The 15,370-nt window shown below is 38.9% G+C and overlaps 1 protein-coding gene across 1 annotated transcript in view; it reads left to right on the top strand.

Annotated features, from left to right (window-relative positions):
- The first annotated feature begins 2,648 nt into the window (after nt 1-2,648).
- Nucleotides 2,649-15,370, top strand: part of LOC106892740 (cytosolic phospholipase A2 epsilon-like) — a 26,352-nt gene continuing 13,630 nt past the window's right edge. Inside the window, exons 1-5 of the mRNA XM_014950157.1 lie at nt 2,649-2,675; nt 2,760-2,871; nt 5,409-5,504; nt 6,325-6,461; nt 7,727-7,858. Coding sequence (XP_014805643.1) covers nt 2,649-2,675; nt 2,760-2,871; nt 5,409-5,504; nt 6,325-6,461; nt 7,727-7,858 — 504 coding nt within the window. The remainder of the gene's footprint in view (nt 2,676-2,759; nt 2,872-5,408; nt 5,505-6,324; nt 6,462-7,726; nt 7,859-15,370) is intronic.

The raw sequence follows: 15,370 nt of genomic DNA, 5'->3' as shown, positions 1-15,370 counted from the left end.
CCTGTAGCTGGAGAGTCATCACACCATTTTGCATAAATGATAGTACAACCTAAAGCAGGAACTTATATGCATTCGATGCTTGAGTCTGTGAAAGAACAGACTAATTATAATGATAATTTGAAACTTTATCTAAGGGACATCTCCTCTACAGGACAGTTTGAACAGTCAGATACTTTCATGGTTGAAAGTCAGATTTCTTTTTTTTGTAAGAAGTCCTGCTGCTTTCAAAAAGGGATTTTCTGTCTGACCTAGGGGCAACCTGTTCCAGTGCCTCACTACCCTCAGAGTAAAAAATTTCTTCCTGAGATCTAATCTGAATCTTTTTTCTTCCAATTTAAACATCTCAAGAGGCTGCAGAGCCTGTGGTGCTGCTGCAGTAACTGGTCAGCTCTGCCACCCCAGGTGCCTGGGCTGGCTTCTGTTGGTGTAATGCCGTTGGTGAAACACTCTCTTGTCTTCTGGCCTGTGGCTTCCTGACTTCTGACTCACCTGCACCACTGATCACGATGCACGCTAGCGTGTTATCACGTAACTTCCTACTGCTGCTGGGCTACAGATGCTTTAGCTGGATTTCTTCTTTCTCGTGACGTACAGACCAAGCGCGTATAGTACAGCGACGTAGCTGCTCAAGCAGTTAATAATGCTTGCTTTGATTTATGAAATCCACAAAAGGCCCAAATGCAGAGACTGTGGAAAAGGCGGGAGATGAGTGGGGAGGATGGCATATTAACCTAACTGGATGGGTGACTTTTCTGCTTGAGGAGCTGGAGAGAATCCACTGTCATCAAACTGAGCCGTAAAATGAGTTCAGAGCCTGAGCTAAGTGATGCAATGACTCTCATGTTCAACCTCCTGTAACAGCGTCAGCTGCATCTCTTGTTTCAAAGCAGGGAGTGTTGCTTCAAAAGCATTATCAAATAATTAAAGTGAAATAGATCTCTACTGTAACAAGACTGTGCCACACAATTAAAAAATATAGCCTAACAAAAACCCTGTAGCTGGGGACTCATCACACCATTTTGCATAAATGATAGTACAACCTAAAGCAGGAACTTTTATGCGTTCAATGCCTGAGTCTGTGAAGACCAGACTAATTAAAATGATCATTTGAAACTTTATCTAAGGAACACCTCCTCTACAGGACAGTTCGAACAGTCAGATACTTTCATGGTTGAAAGTCAGATTTCTTTTTTTTGTAAGAAGTCCTGCTGCTTTCAAAAAGGGATTTTCTGTCTGACCTAGAAACTTGGAAATTCTAAAAAATAAAATAAACAGTTTTTAAAAAAAACTTATTTCAACTGAAATTTCTCGGATACTTTCATGGTTGAAAGTCAGATTTCTTTTTTTGGTAAGAAGTCCTGCTGCGTTCAAAAAGGGATTTTCTGTCTGACTTAGAAACTTGGAAATTCTAAAAAAATAAACAGTTTTAAAAAAAAACTTATTTAAACTGCAGTTTGTCACTATTGAATAATGGCTGGTTTCAGCGATTTTAAAAATGTTGATGCAATAGCTGACTTCTGTCATATTTTACTAATTTAGGAGATTTTATTGAGTGTTATTACAGAAAAATAATATGAAATCATTCCAAAATGAAGGAGAAATCAGAATTGACAATTTTAACATGAATGTTTAAATATTTTGGAAAAAAAAGGTAGTTATTTGTGTTAAAGCTCATATTAATTTCTAACATAATTTAATTGAAAGTAGCACTTTCATTAAAAAGTGTTTCAATAACAGAAGTTCCTGCTGGCTCTGTTTACCCTGCAGCATCCCTTATGTGACAGAAGTAACAGAGAAGAAAAGCTACAGGCTGTTTCTTTGACTCTTTGCCCCTGCCTGTGAGAGCCAGCCTCCACGTTGTGGCTGCAATTTGTAGTGAACTTGGTGAAAACCCTTGCAGTTGCACATCTGGCTGGAGGAGCTGGTGGGAGCTGGGATGCTGCTGCTTGGATGTCCAGGTCACTCCACTTGGTGCTGCCAAAGCACAGGTATGGATTTAGGGACTAGAGAAAAGAACAGTAGGTATCAGTAGTTGCAATGTTGTCCTGCTAGGTGTTCTCTAGCTTGTGAGAGTTGCACCTGCCCCAGGATATCCCTCTGTGTGTGGTTATTCGGACCTTAGAGTGGCGGATAACTATTTTATTTTATTTTGGAATTAGCCTACGATGAAATGTTTGACCCATCTCTTCCTTTACCCTAAATCACTCTGGTGTTTTAAAAAAAAAAAAAAAAAAAAAAAAAAAAAAAAAAAAAAAAAAAGTGCATAATTTGTGCTTTTGAAATCAGTGGGAGGTGGAGCTATGAGTCAATCTATACAACTCTTCTTCCCTGCCTCGGTTGGTTGGAAAATAGCATGGTCCAGGAGCACCTGCCAGCTGTGAGACATACAGACTGGACCATTAAAGCGTCTTTTATGAAACAGAGATACTTATGGGATCGTCAGCCTATTCACCTTTGGTAAGAGAAAATCCATGGTGGGGCAGGAGGATCTGTTTGGCTATCTTGGTTGAGATGGATTAAAAGCAAATGGTTTGGAGGGTTTTGATCCTTACATGTCAAACAGGTCTGCAGTGGGCAGATTTATTAGCAAGAGCAGCAGATACATCTCCACTTCACCAAGAGTATCTATCCCATCCTAAGGAGGAGAAATGGCAGGGCTCCCTGCTGTTGCTGTGGTGAGTCTGGGTAGAAACTGGAAACTAGGAATTGTTGGCTGCTGGGTTTCATCACTGGCCCCTCTCTTGGCTCCTTGTCCCCAGGATCGGTTCATCCGAGCGAACCCACGGAGGAAGATCGCAATCGGGAGGAAGAATCACGAAAGGCCACGCGGCGCCGAAGACGAGGTACTGTACAGAGCACAGCTCCTGGGCTGTGGGCTATCAACGATGGCTGTGCTACCTCCAGTCTTCTGCCAGCATTTCCTGTCTCTCCCTAAGCTTAACTGTTATGATGAGAGGTGATGTTTTTTTAACAGTTAGTTAAGGGAATATTTGTTTCTTCTGTGAGAGGAAGCTCTCTAGAGAGGAGAGCAGTCACTATGTCTTAGGGGTTGGGAAGGTGAGGAAGGTGATGCATTTGTGGTTCTGATGCTGGGCAAGGAACCGGGAGAGCTGGATTTTAGTGTGACATCACTATACGATGGTAGTCGTACCTCATAACACCCAGGGCTCAAATTATTTTTCCTTTGCTTTATGGAGGCAGAGCAGCAGATAAAATGATTATTCAGTGCCAGCCACTTAAGATAATTCTGAATGCTAATTTTCATGAAACTGAACTGGTAAATGTGTTGGAAGGTACTGAATGTGGTAAATACTGGATATGTAACAAATTATTTCCCTTCTGAGTAATGACTGGTTGAAATAATATTAAATGATAACTTAAAAAAATTTCAAATTCTATGATGTGGGTTTTTCCCCCCTGAGTTTCCTGAATCTGCTCCCTGGCTGTGTTCAGTGCAGAAGAATAAGGCTGACTCTTTGCTAGATCCAGGAGAGCAGTGAACTCACTGCTGCTAGCCCTGTGGCATAGTACTTGCTTTTGTATCTGTGAATTTCCTTAGTACTTCAGCCATCTCATCAATAAGTTTTCTCCGAAGTCCTGGCTATGGGAGGTACTAACACTGAGGATGAAAAATTAATCCTCTGTATTTGGGATGAAAAGTTCAGCTTTCAGCATTTACTCCTGTCATTTTCTCTATCTCCACAAACATTGCTGCCAAAAATTCTGCTGAGGTTGATGAGTTTCTGCCAAACCTGCTGGTTTTGTTCAAGTGACACTTTCTGAGACAAAACTGTTGGGTTGAGAATTTTTCCAGCAAGCTATAAATAGGATCTAGCCTGATGACTTACTGCTTTTTAGATGGTTAATTTAGTCCTGTAGGACACTGGCAAAATAAGAGGTATGCAAGGAGAGAGTTTCTTAGAAATCGTGATACTTTGAAGATTTAGTTGCTCCTTTCAATTTAATTAATGGAGCTACTCGTTCTGCAGGTAGCATTTTACTTCTGATGCTCAAGATTGTCTTGGTTTTCCTGTAACCAATATAGGGTTGGTTTTAGCTGTGATGGTGAGGGAGAAAACAAAACAAAAAGCGGAGAGGGTTGTGGAGCCTTGAAGATATTTCCCTGTAGACCCCTGCAGTGCGGGATGTCAGTATGTTGCTACACCTCAGTGTTTCTCCTTGGTAAATCAATCAGGTCAGCCTAGTGTTTTTCCATGTGAACAATTTTTTACAATAATTTATTGTGCAAATAGTCCTGAATAAGCCAGGGCATTCTGAATCACCTATTTGTGTTTTTGTTCTTTGGGATTTTTTTTTGGTGCATATATGCATTCATATGCAGTTGTAACTTTTATTCTTGCTTCTTTGTGTTTAATTACATAATCTAACACATTAGCGATTTTACTCTCATCCTATCAAATCTGTCATTTAGTTGGTGTTTGCAGCTTTCCATTTCCTTAGATTATTTAGAGTTTTTGTGATTCATGCTTTCTTCAGCTCTTTTTTTCCTCCAGCTCCCGATTTATGTACATGTGTCAGTTCTGCATGTTGTGGTAACGTGTTTTCATTTTGATTAACGTAGACTTCATCTATGCATGACAGGTTATCTTTATTCAGTGTCACACAGAGAAGAAAAAAAAATAAACAAAAACCCCTGAAAAAATACAGGTTCTTCTACCTGATGTCAGATTTGCACTGAAATGCTCGAGTTGCCTTATAGGGAGCTGGACCTATGTGTGAAATGGAAGAGTGCTTACCCCAAGCCTCTGATTTCAGCCTTCCTCCTGCTGGTGTAGCTGAAGAGCTCTAGAGTCCCATACTGGGCTGTTCTCTCCCTCTTTAAGTCCTTTTTTATTTCCTTTTAAGGGTCAGGTATTTTGGTGTGGTGACAGATGTTATGGCATTACATATCCCACAGCTGAATTATGCAGTATCAGGGATATCTTGACCAGGGCATTATAGAATGGAGGGTATCTGTCCTGTTCTGCAGCAATGTTACGTGGCAGATGGGCAGCCATCCCTGTGGAGGAAGGAGAGCATCTCATGTGAAATATGAGGAGCAAACCCTGTAGTAGTTTAAAGGTAGCTGGATTTTACAGGGGCAATCATGTAATAACTTTTTTTTTTTGTGAAAACTGCCTTGTGATATGTCTTACTATTCCCCGCATTAAATCTTAACCTCCAAAATCTAGATCTTTAGAAAACTTAATCTTATATACAACTGGTTAGTAGGCACTGCTGGAATCTGACATTATATGGTTTCAAATCACAAGAAAGAATTTCTTCTCAGAAATTGTCTCAAATAATTAAAATGAACATATATTCACTTCATTAATGAGAGAATGGCCTTTCCTATGCTATAGTATAGCCTGTGTTAGTTATACGTGAGTTATCTGCTAATAATTAAGGTATTTTTCTCATTGTTTTGCAGCCAGAAGTACCTCAGTTATGCTGGCTTACTGTAAAAATTATAAGCATAAGAAATCTCCACAAAGCCGATTTGTGTAAGTATCAGCAGTGGCATGTTTATAGGTTAGCAAGAAAATCACTGTTACCTGAATTTAATGCTCTTGTACACCTGTTCCTTGGATTGCAATAATGTCTCAGGTTCTTTGGTTGAAGAAGTTGTATCTGGTTTCATTTTTGTTTAGACTCAATTAAAACAATTTAGAAAAAAAAAGTTAACAATAGAAATGAAATAGAATAGAAATTCTGTGTTGTGGAAGAAAGTTATCCTTCCCTTCAATGGCTGCTCTGTGGTATTTCCTTTTCCCCTAACTCTTCAGTTCCCCTTTATGCACAGGTTGCCCATTTTCCTTCTGAAAGGGCATCATTGTGGAAGATAGAGGAAGAGTCAGTAGTCGTGTTGGGTGCTTCTCTGTTTGTGTCTTCATCGTGATATCACTGTGAATGCCTTGTGCATTACAATTAGAACCAGGTCAAAAAATCCCCAAAACTAGATTTTCCGTTTTTTTTGAAAAAACCAAGTTTCAGGAAGTGAAGTCATACATGAATTAGCTTGGAACCTGAGAAATATTTGAAAATAGAGATGAAAAATCAAAAGAGCTGGAATGCTTCAGTACTGTTGAAATTGACTGTTTTGTCTTTTGTTAGCAAATAGAATTAGTGGCTTAAAATTGACTTTTTTTTGAAATTGACGTAAATGTAGATAGAAATGTTAATTCTAAACCCAGAATGTATTCCTTCGGGTCTAATGAAATATTTAGGAATCCTCAGAAGTTAATTTTTTTTTTCCCCTGACTGGGCAAAAGAAATAACAAGAAAGTACTGCTGTACTGATTTTACATCTTTTTGTTAACACAGTGAGCCAAACTGATTGCTACATCAAGCTGTGGCTGCCAACAGCTTCCTGTCGGGAAGCCCGGACAAGAACCGTACGCAACAGCAGAAACCCTGTCTGGAATGAAGCTTTCCACTTCATGATACAAAGAGAAGTAAAGGTAGGATCTGCACCTGTGACAGTGAGCAGGCACTTTCTAAAGGGGACATCTCCACCTGCTGTGTTCAGGGTCTTCATGAGAGCCTTGAGGCTCACACAGAGGCTTGAACTGAGTTACACTGAGGAATAGGATGGTAACGGAAAGATACAGAAAGCATCAGAGATGACACGAGAGATGCTGTTTCCTACCAGTAAGTAAGTATGCCTTAGTGTGGATTCTGTGGTGCCCTGAGTGGTCTCTGTCATCTTCTAAGTACTAGAACCCCATGAATTGGATGGGAGATTTTATAAACTCTTTAGAGGATTAGTTATGTTTTCTTATATGGAACTGTGAAGGCATTTTTTGCTGTGTGTTGCCATGAGCTTGTAATACCTGCTTTATACAGCAACAGTGATGCTATTTGTAAATTATAAAAGGTACTAAACTTAATGCTATTTTTTAAAAAATTAAAAATATCTGTTATTACTAACCATTTGATCATCAAACAGGCATATTTTCAAAAGCCTAATAGGCTCTATCTAGTATGTATGTCCCAAACCTTACATTTGACTTACAGATTTATAATAGAACCATGCCTATCGCATGCTGCTTTGAATGAGTGTAAGCTCAGAGGGTTATTGATCAGCCGTAATAAAGTTAAACGCTTCTTTCTGTCCCAGAACAGTTGTAAAAAACTTAAAATATTTGTAGCGTTAGCAGAAATAGATTAGCAGCCAGAGTGTGAGTGATGCAAGGTGTAGACACAGGGTCAGCTTCCTGTGGTTTGATAATGCTGCACCTTCTCATGCTACTATAGGTAATATGGGCCCTGAGGAATTGCAAGGGGAATCACTACAGCTAAAGTCTTGTTAAAGCAGTTTGTTAATGTGCTTTGCCTTTCATTTGTAAAGGGCTAAGAGTTTGGTCTCTATCTCTACTTTCTGCTGATAAGCCAAAATTTTTCCAAGGTACTGATTTTGGATCCTGATGAACAGCAAGTGCAATGTCTACTCTGTCCAGGGCATGTTACCATTGTGCATGCCACTTATGCTGCCTTTCTTTTGAGCTCTTGTCCTTTGCCAAGGCTGATGATTTACCTCTTGTAGGGTTAATCCATGATTTTGCAATCTGAGCCACAGGGGTTGTGAACCGAGCTCCATGCTGTCGCAGGAGTCTGGCCGCATCCAACAACATGAGGGCTGCATGCTGACTCGTGCTAGACCTTCCTTTTGGGCTCAGTAGTCCCAGAAAACGACATTTACATCCTTCCCTGTCTCTCTCCTTAGAACATCCTGGAGCTGACAGTCTGCGATGAGGATACTTTTACACCAGATGACCAGCTTTTGACTGTTCGCTTTGATGTAGCTAAAATCCAACCTGGAAAAAAAGTTCACGTGATTTTTGAATTGAATCCAGAGGTGAGAAATGAAAAAATGAGTGAAATTAAGACGATAGGTAAAATAGTATCTTTGACCCCAGTTACTACCTATATGAAACATTAGGGTTGTTCTCACACACAAAGACTTTGTTAAAAGGATCTTGTTAAAGCACAAAGGTAAATGCTCAGGGTTTAGGGGAGGGGTCAGTCATCCCTCTGTTGTGATTGCAATTAGATGCAAAATGGCTTTCCTATTCTGATTATTTTTGAGATTTCTACTGTTTTATTTCTAAACCACTGTGTCAGACAGGCCGTCTGGAAAGCAACTCTTGCCTTTTTTTTTTTTAATTACTATTGCTTTGGGGAGAGTTTATTTACTACTCTTCTACAAAGCAAATCCTTACTAAGGATTTCAATATACCTGTTCCAGCTGACTATGGCCTTCTGTAGAAAAAACCTAAAAGCCTCATGTGATTGAGATCACTTGAGGTGTGATTCAAGCCCTGAGTTTGCTCTGAGGCATGCGCAGAGTTGGCTTAACCCATTGGCTTAGCAAGGTGGAAGTTGGGGAGATAAGACAAGGTGAGCTGCATCTCAGGAACGTCTTGGTCAAGCCATGCTTATGTGGCTCCCAACGTCACAGATTATGGTCTGTACATGGATTTTTAGAACACTTAGGGCTTTGTTGTTTTTTTTTTTTTGTTTTTTTTTTTTAAAGTATTGAAGCTGTTTAGCTTTGTCAAACATACATCGCTGGCTTTGGGAAGGCATATCAGGAAAAGTTTTTTTTTAAAGTGATTTAGTAATGGAACATGCTGGGCAACCTTAATAATAAGCAGTACGTGCCCATAATGATTTCTTTCATCTACCACAGTATCTCAAAAGCAGGGCTGAGGAAGCTGGGTGGGTGATGTCGGAGCATCAGGGCTGCTTCCTGCTGGGTCTCTTGCTCATTGTGTGGTCTAACAAGTCTTTCCATTGCTTTGCTCCAGGATTTTCACCCACAAAAATGTGAATGGGACCTGGCTGTGTTCAGTGCAGAAGAATAAGGCTGACTCTTTGCTAGATCCAGGAGAGCAGTGAACTCACTGCTGCTAGCCCTGTGGCATAGTACTTGCTTTTGTATCTGTGAATTTCCTTAGTACTTCAGCCATCTCATCAATAAGTTTTCTCCGAAGTCCTGGCTATGGGAGGTACTAACACTGAGGATGAAAAATTAATCCTCTGTATTTGGGATGAAAAGTTCAGCTTTCAGCATTTACTCCTGTCATTTTCTCTATCTCCACAAACATTGCTGCCAAAAATTCTGCTGAGGTTGATGAGTTTCTGCCAAACCTGCTGGTTTTGTTCAAGTGACACTTTCTGAGACAAAACTGTTGGGTTGAGAATTTTTCCAGCAAGCTATAAATAGGATCTAGCCTGATGACTTACTGCTTTTTAGATGGTTAATTTAGTCCTGTAGGACACTGGCAAAATAAGAGGTATGCAAGGAGAGAGTTTCTTAGAAATCGTGATACTTTGAAGATTTAGTTGCTCCTTTCAATTTAATTAATGGAGCTACTCGTTCTGCAGGTAGCATTTTACTTCTGATGCTCAAGATTGTCTTGGTTTTCCTGTAACCAATATAGGGTTGGTTTTAGCTGTGATGGTGAGGGAGAAAACAAAACAAAAAGCGGAGAGGGTTGTGGAGCCTTGAAGATATTTCCCTGTAGACCCCTGCAGTGCGGGATGTCAGTATGTTGCTACACCTCAGTGTTTCTCCTTGGTAAATCAATCAGGTCAGCCTAGTGTTTTTCCATGTGAACAATTTTTTACAATAATTTATTGTGCAAATAGTCCTGAATAAGCCAGGGCATTCTGAATCACCTATTTGTGTTTTTGTTCTTTGGGATTTTTTTTTGGTGCATATATGCATTCATATGCAGTTGTAACTTTTATTCTTGCTTCTTTGTGTTTAATTACATAATCTAACACATTAGCGATTTTACTCTCATCCTATCAAATCTGTCATTTAGTTGGTGTTTGCAGCTTTCCATTTCCTTAGATTATTTAGAGTTTTTGTGATTCATGCTTTCTTCAGCTCTTTTTTTCCTCCAGCTCCCGATTTATGTACATGTGTCAGTTCTGCATGTTGTGGTAACGTGTTTTCATTTTGATTAACGTAGACTTCATCTATGCATGACAGGTTATCTTTATTCAGTGTCACACAGAGAAGAAAAAAAAATAAACAAAAACCCCTGAAAAAATACAGGTTCTTCTACCTGATGTCAGATTTGCACTGAAATGCTCGAGTTGCCTTATAGGGAGCTGGACCTATGTGTGAAATGGAAGAGTGCTTACCCCAAGCCTCTGATTTCAGCCTTCCTCCTGCTGGTGTAGCTGAAGAGCTCTAGAGTCCCATACTGGGCTGTTCTCTCCCTCTTTAAGTCCTTTTTTATTTCCTTTTAAGGGTCAGGTATTTTGGTGTGGTGACAGATGTTATGGCATTACATATCCCACAGCTGAATTATGCAGTATCAGGGATATCTTGACCAGGGCATTATAGAATGGAGGGTATCTGTCCTGTTCTGCAGCAATGTTACGTGGCAGATGGGCAGCCATCCCTGTGGAGGAAGGAGAGCATCTCATGTGAAATATGAGGAGCAAACCCTGTAGTAGTTTAAAGGTAGCTGGATTTTACAGGGGCAATCATGTAATAACTTTTTTTTTTTGTGAAAACTGCCTTGTGATATGTCTTACTATTCCCCGCATTAAATCTTAACCTCCAAAATCTAGATCTTTAGAAAACTTAATCTTATATACAACTGGTTAGTAGGCACTGCTGGAATCTGACATTATATGGTTTCAAATCACAAGAAAGAATTTCTTCTCAGAAATTGTCTCAAATAATTAAAATGAACATATATTCACTTCATTAATGAGAGAATGGCCTTTCCTATGCTATAGTATAGCCTGTGTTAGTTATACGTGAGTTATCTGCTAATAATTAAGGTATTTTTCTCATTGTTTTGCAGCCAGAAGTACCTCAGTTATGCTGGCTTACTGTAAAAATTATAAGCATAAGAAATCTCCACAAAGCCGATTTGTGTAAGTATCAGCAGTGGCATGTTTATAGGTTAGCAAGAAAATCACTGTTACCTGAATTTAATGCTCTTGTACACCTGTTCCTTGGATTGCAATAATGTCTCAGGTTCTTTGGTTGAAGAAGTTGTATCTGGTTTCATTTTTGTTTAGACTCAATTAAAACAATTTAGAAAAAAAAAGTTAACAATAGAAATGAAATAGAATAGAAATTCTGTGTTGTGGAAGAAAGTTATCCTTCCCTTCAATGGCTGCTCTGTGGTATTTCCTTTTCCCCTAACTCTTCAGTTCCCCTTTATGCACAGGTTGCCCATTTTCCTTCTGAAAGGGCATCATTGTGGAAGATAGAGGAAGAGTCAGTAGTCGTGTTGGGTGCTTCTCTGTTTGTGTCTTCATCGTGATATCACTGTGAATGCCTTGTGCATTACAATTAGAACCAGGTCAAAAAATCCCCAAAACTAGATTTTCCGGTTTTTTTGAAAAAACCAAGTTTCAGGAAGTGAAGTCATACATGAATTAGCTTGGAACCTGAGAAATATTTGAAAATAGAGATGAAAAATCAGAAGAGCTGGAATGCTTCAGTACTGTTGAAATTGACTGTTTTGTCTTTTGTTAGCAAATAGAATTAGTGGCTTAAAATTGACTTTTTTTTGAAATTGACGTAAATGTAGATAGAAATGTTAATTCTAAACCCAGAATGTATTCCTTCGGGTCTAATGAAATATTTAGGAATCCTCAGAAGTTAATTTTTTTTTTCCCCTGACTGGGCAAAAGAAATAACAAGAAAGTACTGCTGTACTGATTTTACATCTTTTTGTTAACACAGTGAGCCAAACTGATTGCTACATCAAGCTGTGGCTGCCAACAGCTTCCTGTCGGGAAGCCCGGACAAGAACCGTACGCAACAGCAGAAACCCTGTCTGGAATGAAGCTTTCCACTTCATGATACAAAGAGAAGTAAAGGTAGGATCTGCACCTGTGACAGTGAGCAGGCACTTTCTAAAGGGGACATCTCCACCTGCTGTGTTCAGGGTCTTCATGAGAGCCTTGAGGCTCACACAGAGGCTTGAACTGAGTTACACTGAGGAATAGGATGGTAACGGAAAGATACAGAAAGCATCAGAGATGACACGAGAGATGCTGTTTCCTACCAGTAAGTAAGTATGCCTTAGTGTGGATTCTGTGGTGCCCTGAGTGGTCTCTATCATCTTCTAAGTACTAGAACCCCATGAATTGGATGGGAGATTTTATAAACTCTTTAGAGGATTAGTTATGTTTTCTTATATGGAACTGTGAAGGCATTTTTTGCTGTGTGTTGCCATGAGCTTGTAATACCTGCTTTATACAGCAACAGTGATGCTATTTGTAAATTATAAAAGGTACTAAACTTAATGCTATTTTTTAAAAAATTAAAAATATCTGTTATTACTAACCATTTGATCATCAAACAGGCATATTTTCAAAAGCCTAATAGGCTCTATCTAGTATGTATGTCCCAAACCTTACATTTGACTTACAGATTTATAATAGAACCATGCCTATCGCATGCTGCTTTGAATGAGTGTAAGCTCAGAGGGTTATTGATCAGTCGTAATAAAGTTAAACACTTCTTTCTGTCCCAGAACAGTTGTAAAAAACTTAAAATATTTGTAGTGTTAGGAGAAATAGATTAGCAGTCAGAGTGTGAGTGATAGACACAGGGTCAGCTTCCTGTGGCTTGATAGTGCTGCATCTTCTCACGCTACTATGGGTAATCAACAGTTGTAAAAAACTTAAAATATTTGTAGCGTTAGCAGAAATAGATTAGCAGCCAGAGTGTGAGTGATGCAAGGTGTAGACACAGGGTCAGCTTCCTGTGGTTTGATAATGCTGCACCTTCTCATGCTACTATAGGTAATATGGGCCCTGAGGAATTGCAAGGGGAATCACTACAGCTAAAGTCTTGTTAAAGCAGTTTGTTAATGTGCTTTGCCTTTCATTTGTAAAGGGCTAAGAGTTTGGTCTCTATCTCTACTTTCTGCTGATAAGCCAAAATTTTTCCAAGGTACTGATTTTGGATCCTGATGAACAGCAAGTGCAATGTCTACTCTGTCCAGGGCATGTTACCATTGTGCATGCCACTTATGCTGCCTTTCTTTTGAGCTCTTGTCCTTTGCCAAGGCTGATGATTTACCTCTTGTAGGGTTAATCCATGATTTTGCAATCTGAGCCACAGGGGTTGTGAACCGAGCTCCATGCTGTCGCAGGAGTCTGGCCGCATCCAACAACATGAGGGCTGCATGCTGACTCGTGCTAGACCTTCCTTTTGGGCTCAGTAGTCCCAGAAAACGACATTTACATCCTTCCCTGTCTCTCTCCTTAGAACATCCTGGAGCTGACAGTCTGCGATGAGGATACTTTTACACCAGATGACCAGCTTTTGACTGTTCGCTTTGATGTAGCTAAAATCCAACCTGGAAAAAAAGTTCATGTGATTTTTGAATTGAATCCAGAGGTGAGAAATGAAAAAATGAGTGAAATTAAGAGGATAGGTAAAATAATATCTTTGACCCCAGTTACTACCTATATGAAACATTAGGGTTGTTCTCACACACAAAGACTTTGTTAAAAGGATCTTGTTAAAGCACAAAGGTAAATGCTCAGGGTTTAGGGGAGGGGTCAGTCATCCCTCTGTTGTGATTGCAATTAGATGCAAAATGGCTTTCCTATTCTGATTATTTTTGAGATTTCTACTGTTTTATTTCTAAACCACTGTGTCAGACAGGCCGTCTGGAAAGCAACTCTTGCCTTTTTTTTTTTTAATTACTATTGCTTTGGGGAGAGTTTATTTACTACTCTTCTACAAAGCAAATCCTTACTAAGGATTTCAATATACCTGTTCCAGCTGACTATGGCCTTCTGTAGAAAAAACCTAAAAGCCTCATGTGATTGAGATCACTTGAGGTGTGATTCAAGCCCTGAGTTTGCTCTGAGGCATGCGCAGAGTTGGCTTAACCCATTGGCTTAGCAAGGTGGAAGTTGGGGAGATAAGACAAGGTGAGCTGCATCTCAGGAACGTCTTGGTCAAGCCATGCTTATGTGGCTCCCAACGTCACAGATTATGGTCTGTACATGGATTTTTAGAACACTTAGGGCTTTGTTGTTTTTTTTTTTTTGTTTTTTTTTTTTAAAGTATTGAAGCTGTTTAGCTTTGTCAAACATACATCGCTGGCTTTGGGAAGGCATATCAGGAAAAACAAAGCCCCTATTAAAGGAGAAACTCAGAAGTTCTATGAGTTCTGTAAGCATGATAGCTGTGACTACACAGCTTATTATTTCTCTATGATGTACACATAACGTTTAGTCAACTCAAAGTTGAAAAGATGACAGGTGAAGAGAATTTATTGTTTGTGGTAGTTTGCATGTTTTTACAATATGTTAAAAGAGATTCTTGTACTGTAGCATAGGTTCCTCAAGAGTTTCTTTCTTGAAGCAAAAGCCTTACTGAGACCAGTTTATGAGTTAATTCTTCAGTCCCATCACTTGATTTAAGACACCAGATTACTGTTTTTTCTTAGACCATCAAATTGTTTAATGTAATCAATTTTTGAAAAAACTCTGCTTTTACCTGGAAAGGAACTGCTGTTTTCATAGTAACTGAAGAACAGCCTGAAGAGAAGACCTTGCAATAACAAAATAAGAAAATCAGAAAATCAATTTAAAAAATTCAAACTTATCTGTTCTAGAAACTTCATGCAGTAGGAGACAAACTTTGGGTTTGTTATACATTTAGAAAGTGTTCATTTTTCTCAACATTCCCTATTAATTCTTTTAAATCTTTTAAAATAGATATGACACATAACAATTTCTGAAAATTTGGATTAAGTGCGGAGTCAAATAAGGGAATATCAAAATCCCTGCTGTGATTCAGGAGGTCTGACTTTGTTAAAATGCCCCTCTACAATCGATCATGCTTGAGTGGACTAAAGGAGATGTACTATATCAATATGGTACTTTATCTGTGACAAGTTATCACCTCCTTAACGCATTAAGAGTGGCCAGGCTCAGTAATTTAAGCTTCAGAGACAGTGAATTTTCATTCTGAAGATTCTCTTTTTTCTTAAAATGAAGAACTGTCTTTAAGAATATCCATTTCTTGTTAATATCTGAATGTTGTGGGTATTTAAAAATTTTATTTCCCTTTGAGGAGAAATAGCCACCAAGCCTTCTTTAAGATTCCCGCTGAAAATGTATCATATTTTGAAACTGGTCACCATAATTGAAATCAGCAGTTAAATACAATCCTAAAACAATAAAAAATGAGAGCTATTTAACCCATCTGAAACGCTTTATTCTTCTGAGAAATTATATTTTACTGCAGGGGCTTCTTTTTTTTTCTGAAAAATATCCATAGAGTATATATAAAACTCAAGAAACCTATTTTTAATCAGAAATTCTCATTAGTTAAAAATTGGTTTGGACCAGTTTCTGT

Source organism: Calidris pugnax, unplaced genomic scaffold (genome assembly GCF_001431845.1).
Source record: "Calidris pugnax isolate Ruff unplaced genomic scaffold, ASM143184v1 scaffold68, whole genome shotgun sequence".
In the NCBI taxonomy this organism is placed as follows: domain Eukaryota; kingdom Metazoa; phylum Chordata; class Aves; order Charadriiformes; family Scolopacidae; genus Calidris; species Calidris pugnax.
Note: the sequence above shows the minus strand (reverse complement) of the source record. Positions and strands in the feature narration are given on the sequence as shown.